This window comes from Pan paniscus, chromosome 19, assembly GCF_029289425.2.
Source record: "Pan paniscus chromosome 19, NHGRI_mPanPan1-v2.0_pri, whole genome shotgun sequence".
In the NCBI taxonomy this organism is placed as follows: Eukaryota; Metazoa; Chordata; class Mammalia; order Primates; family Hominidae; genus Pan; species Pan paniscus.
The window spans coordinates 55,995,085-56,016,770 of NC_073268.2; the positions used below are offsets into that span (position 1 = coordinate 55,995,085).

Genomic DNA, 21,686 nt, shown 5'->3' on the forward strand with positions numbered 1-21,686 from the left:
AGCCTGGGTAACAGAGTGAGACTCGGTCTCAAAATAAGTAAGTAAGTAAATAAATAAATAAATAAAAATAAATATAAAAATCATTCTTATCTTGCTGGCTATACAGAAACAGATGATGGGCCAAATTGGTTATAATCTGATCTAATTGTTGCTCATTAAAGGACATCTATCTGTCTTTGGCCAGGTGTTGGGAGGCTGAGGTGGGTGGATCATTTGGGGTCAGGCGTTCAAGACCAGCATAGGAAACATGGCAAAACCCCATCTCTACTAAAAATACAAAAATTAGCCGGGCGTTGTGGCACAGACTTGTAATCCTATCCACTGCACTCCAGCCTGGGTGACAGAGCAAGACACTGTTTAAAAAAAAAAAGAGAGACAGATTTTTTTTTTTTTTTTTTTTTTTGAGATGGAGTCTCGCTCTGTCGCCCAGGCTGGAGTGCAGTGGCGTGATCTCGGCTCACTGCAACCTCTGCCTCCTGGTTTCAGGTAATTCTCCTGCCTCAGCCTCCTGAGTAGCTGCGACTACAGGCACCTGCCACCACGCTCAGCTAATTTTTGTATTTTTAGTAGAGATGGGGTCTCGCCACATTGGCCAGGCTGGTCTCGAACTCTGACCTCAGGGGATCTGCCCATCTTGGCTTCCCAAAGTGCTGGGATTACAGGTGTGAGCCACTGTGCCCTTCCCTGTCTCTCTTTTTTTGGCTGCTTTTAAGAGTTTAGTTGTCAACGGTTTTACTACTGTGTACTTTAGTATAGTTTTCAACGGTTTTACTACTGTGTACTTTAATATAGTTTTCTTCGTATTTCTCATGCTGAAGATTCGTTTGGCTTCTAAGACTTGTGACTTGATTCTTTTTTTTATCTCTTGTGGAAAATTCTAAGACATTATTTCTTTGACTTAGCTTCTGTCCATTCTCTCTCACTTCTCTTTGTAACCTTCTAGGACTTTGGTTACATCTGTGATAGACCTTTTCACCCTATCCTGGATGTCTCTTCTGCTTTTCTAACGTTTGCAAGTTTTTCATCATTTTGTGTTTCAGTATGGATACTTTGTACTGACCTATCTCCCATTTCCCTAACTCTCTCATGTGCTGTCTCTATTGTGCTCTTAGCCCATACTTTGAGTTAAGTTACTATATTTATTTTTCAGTTCTAGAATTTTCATTTGGTTATTTTATACTTTACAAATCTTTGTGAGATTGTTAATCTTGTGTTCTTGAATATAGTTATCCTAGTTATTTTAAAGTTTATGTCTGAGACCTCAATTATTTGGATTCATTTTAGATCTGTTTCTGTATATTTGTTTTCTCTCTTGATTTTTTTCCCATGTGACTTTTGATTTTTGTCTCCCTTTTTTTTGGGGTCGGGGGAGGCAGACAGAGTCTCGCTTTTTTACCCAGGCTGGAGTGCAGTGGCGCAATCTCAGTTCACTGCAACCTCCACCTCCCAAGTTCGAGTGATTCTCCTGCTTCAGCCTCCTGAGTAGCTGGGACTACAGGCATGCACCACCATGCCTGGCCAATTTTTTTGTATTTTTCAGTAGAGATGGGGTTTTGCCATGTTGCCCAGTCTGGTCTCGAACTCCTGGCCTCAGGTGATCTGCCCTTGTTGGCCTTTCAAAGTGCTGGTATTACAAGATGTGAGCCACTATGCCCAGCCTGGTCTCCTTTTATGCCTGTTATTTTTGATTGGGTATCAGGCATTGACTATGAAAATCTATAGTAATATTAGGAGGTTCTAGATTATGTAATCTTTCCCACAGAGGATTAATGTTTGCTTTTGTCAGACTGCTAGGCTAGGGACTGTAACAATCTTCATTCACTTTAATTCAATGAGAAATTTAAATGAGGTGGGTTTTAGTCCTTCAGCCAGCTGATCTATTTCTTAGTCGTTCTATTTGTAGGGCTTATCACCTTAAGGTTCCAGCCAAACCCTAGTTGTTCCAGAATTGTCCTCCTTAATGGACCTAAATCCGTCTCTGTCTTTCTTGCCCTATGAGTTTATTAAGAGTTCTGCTTACTTATTCAGCCTCTCAGTCATTTCTTAGAGAATTAACAGGCATTCGAAGGGGAAAATGGCACCAAATACCAGGATTGTTTTTCCGGGTTTCATTCTTCTCCTTGTAATTTGTTAAGTCTTTCTAGCTTTCAGATGCTTTCAAACAGACTGTTCTTCTGTCCAACATTTCAAATTGTTCTCAGCAATAAAGTTGGTCCAAATGACTTCCTCTGACATCCCCAAAGTGCAGACCTCTCAAATATAAAAGTTTTTATTCTGTTTTTTATGCTTGTTGTCTGGGAGTAACATTTTACTTTCACTCAAGAAAGATGAGAATTTAGTGCATATAAATTAAGTTTCTACAAATAAATTTATTGAAGAAAATTTCTAATTACTAATATAACAACAACCTTTTTGTACTCTAAGCTTTTATAATTTTAGTGCATTTTGCAGCAAATTTTTCTGCTTTCCAACTTCATATTCTTTTGACCTTTTAAATTTAATATTAGTTTCTGAATTCCAAATTGGTGCTATAGATATGTTTTCTATAGCTTTTCTTCTTCTTTTTTATTTATTTATTTATTTGAGATGGAGTCTCTCTTGTCTCCCAGGCTGGAGTGCAGTGGCGTGATCTCGGCTCACTGCAACCTCCGCCTCCTGGGTTCAAGCAATTCTCCTGCCTCAGCCTCCCGAGTAGCTGGGATTATAAGCATGTGCCACCACACCCAGCTAATTTTTGTGTTTAGTTGAGACGGGGTTTCGCCATGTTGGCCAGGCTGGTCTAGAACTCCTGACGTCAGGTAATCTGCCCACCTTGGCCTCCCAGACTGCTAGGATTACAGGCGTGAGCCACTGTGCCCGGCCTTCATTTATTTATTTATTTGAGACAGGGTTTCACTTTGTCACCCAGGCTGTAGTGCAGTGATGCAATCATAGCTCACTGCAGCCTCAACTTCCTGGGCTCAGGGGATCCTCCAGCTTCAGCCTTCCAAGTATTTAGTACTACAAGTGTGTGCCACTATGCCCAGCTCATTTTTAATTTTTTATAGAGATGGGGTCTCACTATGTTGCCCAAGCTGGTCTTAAACTCCTGGGCTCAAGCAGTCTTCCTGTCTCATCCTCCCAAAGTGCTGGGATTATAGGCATGAGCCACCACACCCAGCCTTATAGCTTTTTTTCTGAGAGCAAACTTTTTTTTTTATCAGATACTGGCAATATAATATCCTATGACAGCAAAAAATATGCTCAAACTAATTAAAACTAGAAAAGTAAAAGAATGATAAATAGCAACAGCATGACAAAATATTAATTTAAATTTTATAAAAGTAAAATAACATAGACAGATCATACTGCTTAAAAGTGGGTTTTAAAATCATAAAATTGGCTGGGCACAGTGGCTCACGCCTGAAACCCCAGCACTTTGGAAGGCCGAGGAGGGTGGATCACTTGAGGCCAGGAGATGGAGACCAGCCTGGCCAACATAGCAAAATGCTTTCTCTACTAAAAATAAGAAAAATTAGCTGGATGTGGTGGCGCATGCCTGTAATCCCAACTACTTCGGAAGCTGAAGCACAAGAATCACTTGAACCCAGGAGGTGGAGGTTGCAGTGAGCTGAGATTGTGCCACTGTACTCCAGCCTGAGCAACAGAGCGAGACACTGCCTCAAAAATAAAAAAAATAAAAAAATCATAAAACCATTCTACCATGGACAAGAGTTTTTATTGAACTTATATTTAAATATTGAGGCATAATTACCTGAAAATGAATTACAAGTTTTAAAAGGCATTAAAGTGTCTTAAAAATAAAATATTAAATTGCATACACAAACACGTTGTAAGACCAGTATCCCACAGTGTAATTTTTTTAATGAATTTTTGACAAACTGTCAGAAATGTTCTTAGGGCCATAAAAAAGTTGCAAAATCTACCCTTAATTAAACAATAATTACCACTATTTGAAATATCAGTAAGTATAAATATTAACTTTTGACTAGTTTGTTGTTCAGTTCTTTTTGAAAATCAAAGTTTTTTTTCCATAAAAGTTTTATTAAAAGGTATGTACAAAGACTTGAATAAACTATTCTGCCAGTGAATTTGAGAAAGCCCTCACAACAAAGCTAGTCAATCAAAAATGACAACAAATAGAGGCCAGGCATGGCATGGTGGCTCAGGCCTGTAATCCCAGCACTTTGGGAGGCTGAGGTGGGTGGATCACCTGAGGTCAGAAGTTCAAGACCAGCCTGGCCAACATGGCGAAACCCCGTCTCTACTAAAAATACAAAAATTAGCCGGGCGTGGTGGCACATGCCTGTAGTCCCGGCTACTCGGAAGGCTGAGACAAGAGAATTGCTTGAACCCAGGAGGTGGAGGTTGCAGTGAGCCGAGATCATGCCACTGCACTCTAGCCTGGGTGGCACAGCAAGTATCTGTCTCAAAAAAAAAAAAAACACAAAAAACAAAAAAAACAAATAGAAAGTGTGGTTGGGGACTAAAGTCTGGTTTGTGGAGTAAATAGAAAGCAAGGAAGTATGACAGTTTTTGAGATTGTCAAAAGTTGAAGAATACCATCTAAAATAGTTGGCTCTAAACTATGAATGGGCTTTTTTTTTTTTTTTTTTTTGAGACAGTCGTGCTCTGTCACCCAGGGTAGAATGCAGTGGCACAATCTTGGCTCACTGCAACCTCCACCTCCTAGAATCAAGCAGTCTTCCCACCTCAGCCTCACAAGTAACTGGGACTACAGGTACCCACCACCATGCCTGGCTAATTTTTTTTTTTTTTTTTTTTTTGTAGAGACAGGGTTTTGCTATATTGCCCAGACTGGTCTTGAACTCCTAAGCTCAAGCAGTTCTCTCACCTTGGCCTCCCAAAGTGCTGAGATTACAGGCATGAGCCACTGTGCCCAGCTGAATGGACTTTTTTAATGGGAAAGTTTCATTGAATTTGCTACTTTAGTTTTTGCTAAACCAGCCTCCCTTAACCCTACCTTCTTCTCACTAGAAAACAAGTCAGTGTGAAAGCAATTAAAACCATATATTCATTATCCATGTATTTATTACTTTTATTATTCTGTTTAGTGAGATTGCCCCAGCTTAGGAAAGGAATTACTTGATTTTTATCTTTTTTGCCCCAGACATGGAGCCCAAACCTGCAACCAAGAATGCTACACGAACAAAGGCTATTTCTGAAGATTTATCACAGGAGGCCATACTAGAGAAACTTACAGAGAATGGTCTGTGGGATTCCAGAATGGAAGGGTTATGGAAATGGAATGATAGGATATTGAGATTACAAAATAATCAGGAGAATCATTTGAGTCAAAGAATAATTCCACTCAAGAAGACTCCCACTAGTCAAAGAGGCTTTAGATTTGAATCTATTCTTATTCCAGAACCAGGCTTTGTCACAGAAGAGCTTCACAGCAGACGCCAAACACAAGAGGAAAATTTCACAGAGAATTTAAATTTGATTACAGATACCCATTTGGGGAAGATAATTTGCAAGGAGATGAAAGGCAGCAAAGCCATAAGGCAGACTTCAGAACTAACTTTGGGGAAAAAATCCAATAATAAGGAAAAACCCTACAAATGTAGTACATGCGAAAAGGCCTTTCATTATAGATCATTGCTCATTCAACATCAAAGAACTCATACTAAAGAAAAACCTTATGAATGTAATGAATGTGGGAAAACATTCAGCCAGCCTTCATATCTCAGTCAGCACAAAAAAATCCACACTGGAGAAAAACCCTATAAATGTAATGAATGTGGAAAGGCCTTCATTGCTTCTTCATCGCTTATGGTACATCAGAGAATTCACACTAAAGAGAAACCTTATCAGTGTAATGTGTGTGGGAAATCTTTTAGCCAGTGTGCCCGTCTTAATCAGCACCAGAGAATTCAAACTGGAGAGAAACCCTATAAATGTAGTGAATGCGGGAAAGCTTTTAGTGATAAATCAAAACTTGCAAGACATCAGGAAACTCACAATGGTGAGAAACCCTACAAATGTGATGATTGTGGGAAAGCCTTTAGGAACAAGTCATATCTTAGTGTACATCAGAAGACCCACACTGAAGAGAAACCGTATCAGTGCAACGAGTGTGGGAAGTCTTTTAAGAATACCACAATTTTTAATGTGCATCAGAGGATTCATACTGGAGAGAAACCTTTTAGATGTAACGAATGTGGAAAAGCCTATAGAAGTAATTCAAGCCTTATCGTACATATAAGAACTCACACTGGGGAAAAACCCTATGAATGTAATGAATGTGGGAAAGCATTCAACCGCATCGCAAATTTCACAGAACATCAGCGAATTCACACAGGAGAAAAACCCTATAAATGTAATGAATGTGGGAAAGCATTCATTAATTATTCATGCCTTACTGTACACCACAGAATGCATACAGGAGAGAAACCTTATAAATGTACTGAATGTGGAAAGGCCTTCATGCGTTCTTCTTCTCTAATTATACATCAGCGTATTCATACTGAAGAGAAACCTTATCTGTGCAATGAATGTGGGGAGTCTTTCAGAATAAAATCACACTTAACTGTACATCAGAGAATTCACACTGGAGAGAAACCATATAAATGTACTGACTGTGAGAGGGCATTCACCAAAATGGTAAATCTCAAGGAGCATCAGAAAATTCATACTGGAGTGAAACCCTATAAATGTTATGACTGTGGAAAGTCCTTTAGGACAAAATCATACCTTATTGTACATCAGAGGACCCATACTGGAGAAAAACCATATAAATGTAATGAATGTGAGAAAGCCTTCACTAATACATCACAGCTTACCGTGCACCAACGAAGGCATACTGGAGAGAAGCCCTATAAATGCAATGAATGTGGAAAGGTTTTCACAAGTAACTCAGGCTTTAATACACATCAAAGAACACATACTGGAGAGAAACCATTTAAATGTAATGACTGTGGGAAAGCATTTAGCCAGATGGTACATGTCACAGAACATCAGAAAATCCATAGTGGAGAGAAGCCCTATAAGTGTGATGTCTGTGGAAAAGCCTTCAGGAGGGGTTCTTACCTTACAGTGCATTGGAGAACACACACTGGAGAAAAACCCTACACCTGTAAGGAATGTGGAAAGGGTTGTATTACTCTATCACAGCTAACCCTACATCAGAGAATTCATACTGGGGAGAGGCCCTATAAATGTGAAGAATGTGGAAAAGCCTTCAGAACTAACTCAGACTTTACTGTACACTTGAGGATGCATACTGGAGAAAAACCCTATAAATGTAATGAATGTGGAAAAGCCTTCAGGAGTAGTTCGAGCCTTACTGTACATCAAAGAATACATCAAAGAGAAACTCAGTTAATATAAAGAACAATAAGTCATTCACCTAGATGTCAACTCCACAAGATGAATCTTATAAACTATATTTTATGAATATAGGAAAATCTTCATTAGGAATTTATCAGAAAGTATACAGAGAAACTATAAACAATTATGTGGGAAATCATTTAATAATATTAAATCTTAGAAGTTATAAGGAAACTCTCACTAGAGGAAAATAATGAACAAATGAAAGTGTTCATCCAGATTTCATACTTTACTCATTTAACAAATTATCTTTAGTTAATTGCCTATATATGTATTTGCCTATTTTTCTATTCATTTATCTGTCTTTTCTTATAAACCTGGAGGTGCTTTTTATATATTTTTGATATTAATCCTTTGTCATTATGCAGCAGATGTTTTTCTTAATCTAGCATTTGTCTTTATACTTTATAGTAATGCACAACATTTTTATAGGAAAATATTTGTATCATTTCCTTTTTAGATTTTTTATTTACTCATTTTACTTAAAAGAGATCTCCTTAATCCCTAGGTTATACGTAGTATCCTAAATGTGTTTTTAAGATTTTTATGATTTTATTTTTTACACTTAAGTCTTTAATCCCTCTGGACTGGATGGTTCTTCATAGGAGAGCAACTGTAGGTGATCATTATCCTGTGAAAATATTTTGAACCTAAAAAGCACTCAGGGAAATGCAAATTGAAATGCTCAGTGAGATGAAACTTCCCCTTCATGGATCTGGCAAAAATTAAGAGATCTTTTGCTAGCTATTGGGATTTGGGAAACCATGTACTATTACTTAAAGGTTGTGTAACATACTTCCACCAGCAGTCCAACAATATATGTTTAAAAATTTAAAACATATATACTCTTAGACCCAGCAGTCTCACTTTTGGAATCTGTCCCTTAGAAATAAAAGCAGCATCAATGCATAAGAATGTAAATAAACATGTTTGTTGAAGTACTGTTTGTAGAGGGGGGCAAAGCCCCAACTGCAAACAAAGTGAATGCCCATTAATAGGGAACTGGTTAGATAAATTGTGACATACCCATATTATGGAACAGTGTGAGAGTAATTTTAAAAATGACTTATATCTATACTAGCTGATTTCAATGTATTTCCACAATGTATTGATAAATAATTGCTTTATAACAAATGTATATATACAATATATCATTTTTGTTAAAATAATCACACCCATTTATTTTGTGTTTATGTGTGTGTGTGTGGTTAGATGCACATGGAGACAGGTATGGAAGAATATACACCAGGCTGTTAATATTGATTACCTTGAGGGGAGTGAGAAAAGGAGAAGTAGAGATAAGGGAAGGAGAGACTGTAAAAACAGAAAAATGTAAATGCTGCCTTTATGGTATAAAACTGTAAATGTAATATTATGTAATTATGTGAACTTTTGAGAGAGATGAAAGGATGGTCTCCAAAAAATTAATGATGGTTATTTCTGTTTTAGTGGATCATCAATTTTTTGTTTTTTACTTTCTGTTTTTAATTTTTTCCTTGCAATGAACCTGTAATATTTACATTAAAAGGAAAAATATTTTCGTTGTGCGTTTTATTTATTGGACACCTTCAATGTGCCAGGACCTACCCTCAGTGCTGGATATACAATGAAGGGGAGAGGTGCTCATGCATCTTAGAGCATGGAAATTGGTTCTGATGTTACCTAAATTCCAAAAAAAGTTACTTAGCATCTTATTCCTACCACCCACTGAGTTTCATTTGTAGGAGGTGATAGAAATTCCAGATAGATGAAAAATGTGCCCAAGAATATCTGGAACTTGTGCCCAGGCTGTAGACCAGAAGACCTCAAGCCTCAGAAAGAAGTTCCACTTTCAACATGCCACCAAAGAAAAGGTCACAGTGGCAACAACAGGTGTCTTTATGGAAGAGGCTGTGTAAAGCCTCTGAACTTTGCATGATGAAGTGTAGAGACAGAAAATAGCCAATAACTCCCAAGTCTACAAATGAGGGCTTGGAAGTTCTGGGAACACTATGAAATACTTCTGCTAGGAGGGGCCTAGAGTAACAATGGGAACCCAGAAGCTGTGTCCCTGATACCAGAAGGCCCTAACAGACCAAAGACCTGACATCCAAAAAGAACAAGGCATGATGAGTTACACTTCAGGGAGGATAAGAGAATCAAATACCCTTTCACGATGCCAGGGTAAATATGTATTTAACATTGGGAAAGAGACTGATGTGAATTATCTTCCATCATAAATGAATAATTTGACATTCTGGTTAAAATGGCCATTTTTGATTGAAGTTTAATAGTGAAACATTAACTATTACTAAGAGACCAATCCTCATTGAGGATAGTTAATGTGCCACTTTCTGACTGAAAGGTTTGAGAGTCAGACCTTTAAGAAGCCCTGCTGTCACAGAGTTGACATCGCATGATGCCAACTTTGTTGGTCCCTCCATTCTGCCTCTGAATCCTCACTACATCTAAACCCTCCCTCCCATTCCTGCCTTAGAGGCAAACGCTTCAAGAAGAGGAACGTGGTCAGCAGGTTCAAATGACAAAAGAACTGAAAAGTATCCATTGAGGAAGGGGTTGGGGATGACCCACACCAACCTGACTAGAGCAGTTTCAGTGGCACGGTGAGCTCCCAGGGCCTGGTTCTTGTGCATGCCGCTATTCCATTATGGGTTTAATTTGCACTTCCTCAGTGGATAATGCTGTTGAGCCCCTCCTTTCGATATGTGTTGGCTTTTTAAATACCTTCTTTGGGAAGTACCTGTTCAAGACTTTTGCCATTTTTTAGCTGGGAACTGATTTTTGCTCATTTGTAGGATTCTTTATATATTCTGGAGACGGGGTTTTTTAGATGTTTGTATTACACATATCTCATCTGCAGCTTACCTTTTCACTCTCTAAATGATGTCCTCTGATGAACAGAAGTTCTTAATTTTGATAACTTTTCTTTATGATTAGTGCTTTTTTGCCCAGTTTAAGAAATATTTTCCTAACTCAAGGTCATAAAGATATTTTTCTACATTGTCTTCCACATATCTACTATTTTATGTGTATGATCCATCTGAAATTAATATTTATGGTATGGAGTAGAGGTCAAAATATTTTTCATACAAATAAGCAATTTGTTCAACATCATTTATTGAAAAGGCCATCTTCTCTTTCCTTTGTTTTGCAGTTGAACATTTATGATAAATCCGATGATCATGCATGTTAGTGTCTTTTGGACTATGTCTCATTGTTGTATGCTTTTATTATTGTAACAATACCAAATATTTTAAATGAAAACTGATAGTACAGTTGACCTTTGAACAATTCGGGGGTTAGGGGAACTGACCCCTCACACAATAAAGAATCATTGTATAACTTTTGACCTCAAAAACTTAACTACTAATAACCTACATTTGACTAGGAGCCTTACCAATAATATAGTCAATTAACACATATTTCGTATATGTATTAGATACTGTACTTACATAAGCTAGAGAAAAAATATGATTAAGAAAATAATAAGGGAGAGAAAATATATTTACTATTCATTAGGTAGAAGTGGATCATTATCAAGATCTTTATCCTCATCGTCTTCACGTTGAGCAGGCTAAGGTGGAGGAAGACGACGAGGGGTTGGTCTTGCTGTCTCAAGTGGCAGAGGTAGAAGTAAATCCATGTATAAGTGGTCCCACACAGTTAAAACTTGTGCTCAAGGGTAAACTGTATGTTTTCTAATTTTGTTCTTGTTCAAAATTGTCACTATTTTAGGTCCTTGGCATTTTCATATACATTGTTGAATGATTTTTTTTTCAATTACCCCATACCAAAAAGCTAGGATTTTGTTGGCATTACATCAGATACATAGATTAATTTGGAAAAGTGAAGTTATAAACATGAATATTGAGACATCTAATCTATGAGTATTCCAAAACATTTCATTTATATAGATACTTTAGACATTTTGGGATTTGGTTTTGTTGTTGTTTGTTTTTGAGTTGGAGCCTTGCTTTGTCACCCAGGTTGGAGTGCAGTGGCACAATCTCGGCTCACTGCAACCTCAGCCTCCCGAGTAGTTGGGATTACAGGTGCCTGCCACCACACCCGTCTAATTTTTTGTATTTTTTTTTTAGTAGAGATGGCATTTCCCCATGTTGGCTAGGCTGGTCTTGAACTCCTGACTTCAAGTGATCCACCTGAGGCAGGTGGATCCTGAGGAACTAACCTCAAAATTTCAGCAACTTTTATATTTTTGCAACAATTTTTTCAATTATAGAAGTTGCTAACCACTGTGTGGCTGGACTCGGCCGCCACTATGGTGTGAGGCGCGTGTTCGGGCTCTTGCCGTCCCCGCACCCGCACCGCGGCTACTGGCTTGCGGTCCGCCGTTCCACAACCAGCCCTTGGGCCCCCGCCCGCCACGGACATGCCGCGCGTCTACATAGGACGCCTGAGCTACAACGTCCAGGAGAAGGCCATCCAGCGCTTTTTCAGTGGCTATGGCCGCCTCCTCGAAGTAGACCTCAAAAATGGCTACGGCTTCGTGGAGTTCGAGGACTCCCGCGACACCGACGACGCCCTTTACGAGCTGAACGGCGAGGAGCTCTGCGGCGAGCGCGTGATCGTAGAGCACGCCCGGGGCCCGCGTCGCAATCGCGACGGCTACAGCTACGGAAGCCGCCGTGGTGGAGGTGGATACAGCAGTCGGAGACATCTGGCAGAGACAAATACGGACCACCTGTTTGTACAGAATACAGGCTTATTGTAGAAAATCTTTCTAGTCTGTGCAGTTGGCAAGATTTAAAGGATTTTATGCGACAAGCAGGTTAAGTAACCTGTGCGGATGCCCACAAGGAAGGAACAAATGAGGGTGTAATTGAGTTTCGCTCCTACTCTGACATGAAGCGTGCTTTGGACAAACTGGATGGCACAGAAATAAATGGCAGAAATATTAGGCTTATTGAAGATAAGCCACGCACAAGCCATAGGCGATCTTACTCTGGAAGCAGATCCAGCTCTCGATCTAGAAGATGGTCACGAAGTAGGAGTCGCAGGAGCAGCCGCAGTAGATCTCGAAGTGTCTCAAAAAGTCGCTCCCGTTCCAGGTCGCGGAGCAAAGGTCGATCACGTTCTCGATCAAAAGGCAGGAAATCTAGATCAAAGAGCAAATCTAAGCCCAAGTCTGATCGGGGCTCCCATTCACATTCTCGAAGCAGATCTAAGGATGAGTATGAGAAATATCGAAGCAGGTCTCGGTCCGGATCCCCCAAAGGAAATGGAAAGGGTGATACAAAGTCAAAATCCAGATCAAGGAGCCAGTCCCGTTCCAATTCGCCGCTACCTGGTCCACCCTGAAAGGCCCGTTCTGTGTCCCCTCCACCAAAAAGAGCTACTTCAAGATCCCGTTCTAGATCTCGCTCAAAGTCAAGATCAGGTCGAGTTCCAGGGATTAACTCAGAACTCTCTTGTTGTCTGCACACTATTATGGAACACTTTCCTACTTAGGCAGTTACTCTTCCATGTTTATACTTGGTCTCTTCTGCAAGAGGAATCTCTTGAAAACAGGGGCACACAGAAATTTGATATGTGGCCAAATTGGATGAAAAAGATGAGGTTATAAGGAAATGGTGGCATGAAGACCCTCTCCCTTCTTTGTAGAATTAAGATAACTTTGATTTTATAGCTTTTGAGCTAACATAACTTTTGTAAAGATTAAGCTCATTTAGTTTTTTTTTTTTTTTAAGTATTTCAGCCGGATCTGCTGGCAGGGTTTTTTTGTTGTTTTATTTGTTTGCTTATTTTTAAATTAACTGTTTTGAGCTTTGAATGCTTAAGGCTTTAGAGGGAGAACCCAATTTTCAATTATGTTGGCTTTTTATAAAGCTTGAGTTATGTAAGATTTAAATAGAAGTTTGCTACCAAGATGATTGCCTTATTGAATAGGTCACTATTAAATTCCTTTAAATGTTGATATCTGCCATTTGTGGAAACAACGTAAATTCTACTTTAGTGTAAACAAGGCAAGCCTCAGACCAGCAATAAATTATTCAGTTTGGATAACATTATTTTGTGCTGTTAATCAAATTTGCCAAAGTCTTTATCTGCCCCTTTAACAAGTTGAGTAAAAATAAAAGGTATTTAAAAAAAAAAAAGGAAGTTACTGTATTTTTTCAATTGTAGAAGTTTTGTTAGATTAGTACTATGCATTTGATGTTTTTGATGTATAAATGCTATTATTTTAATTTCATTTTCTGATTGTTGCCACAATATAGGTATATGATATATCTCATTCATATATATATATATATATATGTATATGGAATAGATTTTTTAAAGTTGATCTTATATCCAGTGACCTTGCTAAATTCACTTATTTATAATAGTTCATTCTTTTTGACTTTCTGTGTACACAGTATGTCATCTGTGGTAAAGTCAGTTTTACATCATCCTTTATAATCCTCATACCACTTTTTTCTTGCTGTATTGCACTGGCTAGGACCTCCAGAAATAGGATTTGTAGACATCCTTGCCTTTTTCCCAGAATCTAAAGGAAAACAAAACATTTTACCATTTGGTATGACTTGAGGTGTAAATTTTAGATAGTCTCTATCACTCAAATTACTTTTCTGAGGTTTGTTATCAGGATGGGTGTTGAATTTCATCAAAGACATTTTTTGCCACTATTGAGATGATTATAGTTTTTCATTCTGTTACTCTGTTTAAATTATGTGGTTTGATTTTAAACATTTTAAAAATTGTCATAAAATACACGTAGAATTTATAATCCTAGCCATTATGTGTACAGTTCAGTGCCATTAAGTCATATTGTGCAACTATCCATCTCCAGAATGTGTTTCATCTTAGAAAGCTGAAACTGAGGCTGGGCGCGGTGGCTCATGCCTGTAATCCTAGCCCTTTGGGAGGCCGAGGCGGGCGGACCACGAGGTCAGGAGATGGAGACCATCCTGGCTAACACGGTGAAACCCCATCTCTGCTAAAAATACAAAAAATTAGCCGGGCGTGGTGGTGGGCGCCTGTATTCCCAGCTACTCAGGAGGCTGAGGCAGGAGAATGGCCTGAACCCGGGAGGCGGAGCTTGCAGTGAGCCCAGATCGCACCACTGCACTCCAGCCTGGGCGACAGAGCGAAACTCCATCTCCAAAATAAAAAAGAAAGCTGAAACTGAATACCCATTCAACAATGACTCTCCATTCCCCACTTCACCCCCTAAACCCTGGAAACCACCATCCTATTTTCTGTCTCTATGAATTTGACTGCTCTAGATAACCTCATATAAGTAGAATCATACAGTATTTGTCCTTTGGTAACTGGCTGATTTCCCTTAGCATAATGTCCTCAAGATTCATCTATACAAGTTGATTTTTAGATATTAAAGCAATTTGCATTCCTGGAATAGATTTCATTTGGTCATTGTGGGTAATATTTTTAATATATTATTGAATTAAATTTGTCAAAATTTTGTATAGGATTTTATGTCTATGTTCATATTGTCTTCTGTGTTTTCTTTCTTGTAATAGCCTTGTTTGACTTTGTATCAGAATTATGGACTGATAACATGAGTTGAGGATTCCCTTTATTTTGTTTTTGGTTTTTTGTTTGTTTTTGGTCCTCTGGAAGAGTGTGGGTAAGATGTGTAAGATTGGTATTATTGGTTTTGGTATTATTTTGCCATAATTTTGTGTGTAAAAATTACCAGAGTAGCACCTGGGAAGATTTTTGTTGGAAAATTTTTAGCTATGTAGTCAATGATTTGATAGACATAGGATTAATCAAATTTTATATCTCTTGTGTACATTTTGGTAAATTCTTTTAAAAATTATGTCCATATAATTTCACCAAAATATCTAATTACTGGTTTTAAATAGTTTATAATATCTGTTCTATTTTTAATATCTTTAGGATCTAAAGTGATGTTCCCTTCTTCAGTCCTGGTGTTGGTAATGTATGTACTCTGTTTGTTTTCTTGATTAGGTTTTCTAGGACTTAACATTTAATTTGTTTTAAAAACCCACCTACTTTTATAGAGCTAATTTCTTTTTCACTAATTTATGCTCCTTTATTTTCTTCTAAATATTTTATTTGGATATGACTTTCTGGGTTTTTTTTTCTAGCTTCTTGGAATGAAATCTTAGATAAGCAATGTTCAACAATTCTTTTTTGCTAATAATTGTATTTAACGCTATACGTTTCTTTAAAGTACCTATTTAGCTGTATCAAATAGATTTTTATCACCTTTATTGAGACATAAATGATATATAACAATTTGTACCCAGTTTAACTTTACATTTTGATAAGTTTTGGCAAACTTATACACCTGTGTAGCCACCACCACAATCAAACAACATTTTCCTCACCCCCAAAATTTCCTGCATTTCTTTCCCAGACAATGCTTCCCACCTCTGTCTCCAATAAATCATAAATCTACTTTTTGTCAGTGTAGATTAGAATGATCTTTTCTAGACTTTCATATAAATGGAATGATACAGCATACTCTTCTGTGTCTGCCTTCTTTCTCTTAGCATAAAGTTTTGAGATCCGTTAATATGGTGTGTGTCAGTGTTTCATTCTCTTATTGCTGAGTAGCATACCGTTATGTTAATATATGACCACAACTGATTAACTCACTCGATGATGGACAGTTGTTTCCAGTTTGGGGTTATGATGAATAAATCTGCTATGAACAGTCATATACAACTTTTTGTGCAGACATATATTTTTTTCATTTATATTGCATCAATTTCTAGGTTTGGAGTTGCTAGTTCATATGATAAATATATGTAAAACTTTATAAGAAACTGCCAATTGTTTTCCAAAGTATTTGTACCATTTTACAACCCACCAACAATGTATGATTGTTTGAGGTACTTTCAGCTTTGCCAACTGAATTGTCAGGTTTTTGTTTGTTTGTTTGTTTTGAGAGAGAGAGTCTTGCTCTGTTGCCCAGGCTGGAGTGGAGCACAGTGGCGAGATCTTGGCTCACTGCAACTTCCGCCTCCCGGGTTCAAGCGATTCTCCTGCCTCAGCCTCCGAAGTAGCTGGGACTATAGGTGCGTGCCACCACACCCTGCTAATTTTTTGTATTTTTAGTAGAGATGGGGTTTCACCGTGTTGGCGAGGATGATCTTGATCTCCTGACCTCGTGATCCGCCCGCCTTGACTTCCCAAAGTGCTGAGATTACAGGCGTGAGCCACCAAGCCCGGCCAGGTTTTTTTTAAAATTATTTTGTAACTTTTCTAATATATGCAGCAGTGCTTCAAGGTGATTTTGCTTTGTGTTTCCCTGATGATTATTTTGAACATTTTTCATGTGCTTAATGGCCTTTATATCTCTCCATTGTGAAGTATCTGTTTATTTTGCTCATTTTAAGAATTAGGTTATTGGTCTTGTTATTAAGTTGTAATGCTCTTTATTTAGATACAAGTCCTTTATCATATATACATGTTGGGAATATCTTCTGTCAGTCTTTAACTTCCTTTTAAATTTTCCTAGTGGTGTCTTTTGAAGAGCAGATGTTTTGGATTTGGATGGATATCAATTTGTCATTTCTTTTTTTTGTCATACCTTTTTGGTTCTATTGAAGAAATTTTTACCTACCCTAGGATCCTGAAGTTTTTTCCTCCTGTTTTCTTTGGAGATTTTATGGATTTATATTTTATGTTTAGTCCTACATGCAATTTTGAGTTAATTTTTCTGTCCATGGATTATGTTGTATTTTATCATTCAGTTAAAAACATTTTCTAATCTTTATTATAATTTCTACCTTGACCCTTGACTATTTAGAAGTATGTTAATTGGTTGTAAAGCATTTGTGGATTTTCTATTTGTCTATTATAGATACCTAGTTTAATTCCAATGTGATCAAAGAACACACATTATTATTATTATTATTATTATTAGTTTATTATTATTATTTTGAGACAGAGCCTCACTCTGTCGCCAAGGTTGGAGTGCAGTGGCACAATCTTGGCTCACTGCAACCTCTGCTTCCCGGGTTCAAGTGATTTTTGTGTCTCAGCCTCCTGGATAGCTGGGATTATGGGTGTGTGCCACCACAACCAGCTAATTTTTTTGTATTTTTAGTAGAGATGGGGTTTCACCATGTTGGTCAGGCTGGTCTTGAACTCCTGACCTCAAGTGATCCACCTGCCTCGGCCTCCCAATGTGCTGGGATTACAGGTGATGAGCTGCCGTGCCCAGCCTCATACTATATTATTTTAATCCTTAGAAGTTTGTTGAGACTTACTTTATGGCCCAGCCTCTATTTTTTGGTTAATGCTCCATATTCACTTGAAAATAACACGAAAGTAAGAATTTTCACTTGAAAATTCTGCAATTAGATGTTAATGTTCTATAAATATTAATTAGATCTAGTTGGTTAATAGTTTTCTTCAAATCTTCCACATTCCTAGTGATTTTTTTTTTTCTTTGAGATGAAGTTTCGCTCTTGTCATCCAGGCTGGAGTGCAATGGTGCGATCTTGGCTCACTGCAACCTCTGCCTCCCAGGTTCAAGGAATTCTCCTGCCTTAGCCTCCCGAGTAGCTGGGAGGTACATCCCACCACATCTGGCTAACTTTTTGTATTTTTATAGAGACGGGGTTTCACTGTGTTAGCCAGGATGGTCTCGATCTCCTGACCTCGTGATCCACCTGCCTCGGCCTCCCAAAGTGCTGGGATTACAGGCATGAGCCACTGCACCTGCCCAGTTTTTAAAATAAATATTTTTAATTTTTCCCATTTTAATTTCAAGTACAGTAAATATCAATAGCTATAACCTATATAAAAAAACTGTTTGGGTTCCTCAATAATTTTTAAAAGTGTAAAGCAGGCCGAGTGTGGTGGCTCACGCCTGTAATCTTGGCACTTTGGGAGGCTGAGGTGGGCGGATCACCCGAGGTCAGGAGTTTGAGACCAGCCTGACCAACATGGAGAAACCCCACCTCTACTAAAAATACAAAATTAGCCAGGTATGGTGGCACATGCCTGTAATCCCAGCTACTCGGGAGGCTGAGACAGGAGAATCGCTTGAACCCAGGGGCAGGGAGGTTGCAGTAAGCTGAGATCATGCCATTGCACTTCAGCCTGGGCAACAAGAGCAAAACTCCGCCTCAAAAAAAAAAAAAAAAAAAAAAAAGTGTAAAGCAGTCCTGAGACTGAAATGTTTGAAAATAATAGCCCTTTAAATTCCCTATGAATCTTTGACTCATTGGAACACTCTTGAAATTAATATTTTGCCATTTCAAAGCAATGAAAAAAAACTGACAATTTAATTTCATTTACTCCTTGCCTTTTGTTCCATTGTTGTCATAGATCTTTATTTCTATATTTATTTTAAACTCCCGAAGATATTATTACTATTATTGTTTTTAAGCAATGTCTGCTTATATTTACTCACATATTTAGCTATTCTCGTGCTCTTAATTCTCTCCTGAAGCTCCTTGTTCCAGTTGCTGTCATTTTCCTTCTGCCTGATTAACTCTTCTGGCATTTTATTATAGTCTTCCAGTGGATTCTCTCAGCTTTTCAGATATATATTACATTCATTTAGGAGGATAATTTCTCTTGAAATAGAGTTCTAGGCTGTCATTTGGGGTTTTGTTTGTTTGTTTTTGTTTGTTGGTTTTTGTGGGTTTTTTTGAGACGGAGTCTTGCTCTGTCGCCCAAGCTGGAGTGCAGTGGCGCGATCTCGGCTCACTGCAAGCTCCGCCTCCCGGGTTCACGCCATTCTCCTGCCTCAGTCTCCCAAGTAGCTGGGATTACAGGCGCCTGCCACCACTCTCGGCTAATTTTTTGTATTTTTAGTAGAGACGGGGTTTCCCCGTGTCAGCCAGAATGGTCTCGATCTCCTGACCTCGTGATCCGTCCCCCTCGGCCTCCCAAAGTGCTGGGATTACAGGTGTGAGCCACCGCGCCTGGCCGGGCTTTTTTTTTTTTAAGCATCTAGAATAAAATGACATCCCATTGTCTTCAGCTTCCAGAGTTTCTACTAAAAGGTCTATTGTGAATTGTGAGTCCCATTGTTTTCTCTCTAGCTGCTTGTCAGATTTTCTCTTTGCTGTTAGCTGTCATAGGTTTTACTGCAATGTGCCTGGGTGTGCAGGGGTTTTCTTTGCTTTTGAATCATACTTGGGGTTTGTAGAGCTTTTTGAGACTGTGTTATGATGTCTTTCATCAGTGTGGGGAAATTCTCACCCAGGTTTCTTCAAATATTGCTTTACCTCGTTTTCTCTCTCTCTAATTCTAGGTTTCCAGTTACAGATAGCTTAGGACTTTTCACCATGTTCCAGATGGCTCTTACGGTTTTCTGTATCTCCCATTCTTCTCTATCTATCTGCATCAACCTGGATACTTTCCACTTACCTGTATTTCTGTTATTATCCTGTTTTTAATCTATTAAAACCATATTTTGAATTATTCATTTTACTCAGATGTTTTATTTCTGGAATCTTAGTTTCTTTTTATATGGATTCTATTTATTTGCTAAAATTCTTCATTCTTTTTTCTCTTTTGAATATATTATTTATTTTAAATAATATTTATTTAAAAATCCTTGAGTGTTAACTGCAATAGATGAATTGCTTCTGGGTCTGTTGCTATCTGGCCAATTGATGCTTTCTTTTCCCCTGCATGACTTCTAATATTTCATTTGATGGCAAACATTATACTTGAAAAAATTATAGATGTTCCTGACTTATCTTCCTCTAAATAGAGCTAAGTCTTATTTTAGCAGACAGTTAGAATACCAGTAGATCACGCTGATCGACTACAGATGGTCCCCAACTAATGATGGTTTGACTCACAATTTTTTGACTTTATGATGGTTTATTGGGGTACTAAATGTATTTTTGACTTATTTTCGACTTAAAGCAGGTTTATTGGAATGTAACTGCATCGTAAGTCAAGGGACATCTGTGCCTTTATATGGTTGTGTTCCTGTACGCAGCATCTACAGCCTGGGAACCAAGGAGTGGGAACAGGAGAGTCCTTGCTCACCATCACTTCCAGCCACCCAGCTGACGGTTATGTGCTTCCCTATCCCACGAACCTCCGTTCTGTAGCTTTGGAGGTCGAAACAATTCCCTTGGGAAACACATCAAGAGTGCTTTTGAGCTGTAAACTACAGCTGCTGCCAAGGAGCCAGCCAGCAAGCAGAGGAGTCACCATCCCGACAGGGGTATTTGATCCTGATTATTAGAAGGAAGTAGGGCGATTAACACACAGTGTTAATCACAGTGGGGGAAGGGAGAAATATGTTTGGCACCCAGGTAATGCACTTTAATACTGGAAAGCTCCCTGTACTACCTTGCCCCATTTTCATAGTAAATAGATAAGTGCAGCAGCCATAGCCTGAGAGGCACATGGTGACCAGGGGCTCAGGGATGAATGTCTGGATCATGCCACTGGGAAGCCACCAAGACCAGCAGAGGTGCCAGTGGAGGTTGAGGGGCACCTGGAATGGATAGCAGAGGAGAGCAGCAATCACTGTCAACTGCAGGGTTAAGACCAACTGCAGTGGGGACGGTGGCTGCAGTCCATCCCTTGGCCTCTTACAAGTTTCTTCCTGGAAAAAGAGACCCACCAGGATCCTAGAGTTGTTTCTCCTAAAACTTATATGAAGAAGTGAATCCAAGTGGTGGAAGGTGTGGCCTGCAGTGGCTGTCAGGTGGTGCCACCCACAACCCCCTTTCAGAACTGAGGAATTTGTTCTCCAGCTGCTGGGAGTATGGCTTGCAGACAGCCCTCAGCTGAAGGGCATCCCCTCGCCCTGGAACACACGTCGTTCCTGGGACAGCCACAGCCAATGACTAGTTGACATAGGGGCAAAGTTCTGGCCCTTCCACTCAAAGTTGGGGTAATTTTGAAGGGCTGTCTCAGTTCTGCAGCTCTTCCTGGGGTCAACTGGCACCCTTACTGAGACTGCATAGCAGCCTAACTTCTCCCTCTACCCAATCCCACTTTCTTCTCTTCTATTCTGCAGGTTGTGATATGAAAGCCTCCATACAAATCTCCATCTCACAACTTTCTGGGGAACCCAACCTGAGTGTCCTTCCCCACCTGTCATACCTCGAAAATATAGACTTTATTTATGGAACCAAGAGCTAAAATTGCTTCTAATTTTTCACTATTATAAATACAATTTTGATAACCCTGCAGGAAAGTCTTTGCAGACAACCTTAATTGTTTCCATGGGATCATAAAAAAATGGAATTTCTTAGGCAAAGTAACACATATTGATAAGGCTTTTTAATTCACATGCCCAAAGCCTTCTGAAAGCTTTGCACACTCAGCAGCTGCATGTGGGAGTGCCTCCTGCTCCTGCATCTGTTGCCTGCCTTGGGCAATCATAT

The 21,686-nt window shown here is 38.9% G+C and overlaps 1 protein-coding gene and 1 pseudogene across 1 annotated transcript in view; both read left to right on the forward strand.

Annotated features, from left to right (window-relative positions):
* Positions 1-8,894, forward strand: part of ZNF624 (zinc finger protein 624) — a 33,164-nt gene extending 24,270 nt beyond the window's left edge. The window contains exon 6 of the mRNA XM_034943280.3: positions 5,132-8,894. Within this exon, the coding sequence (XP_034799171.1) occupies positions 5,132-7,353 (2,222 nt within the window). The 3' untranslated portion in view covers positions 7,354-8,894. The remainder of the gene's footprint in view (positions 1-5,131) is intronic.
* A 1,913-nt stretch (positions 8,895-10,807) lies between these two features.
* Positions 10,808-13,484, forward strand: LOC103783761 (serine/arginine-rich splicing factor 6-like; annotated as a pseudogene).
* Positions 13,485-21,686: the final 8,202 nt, after the last annotated feature.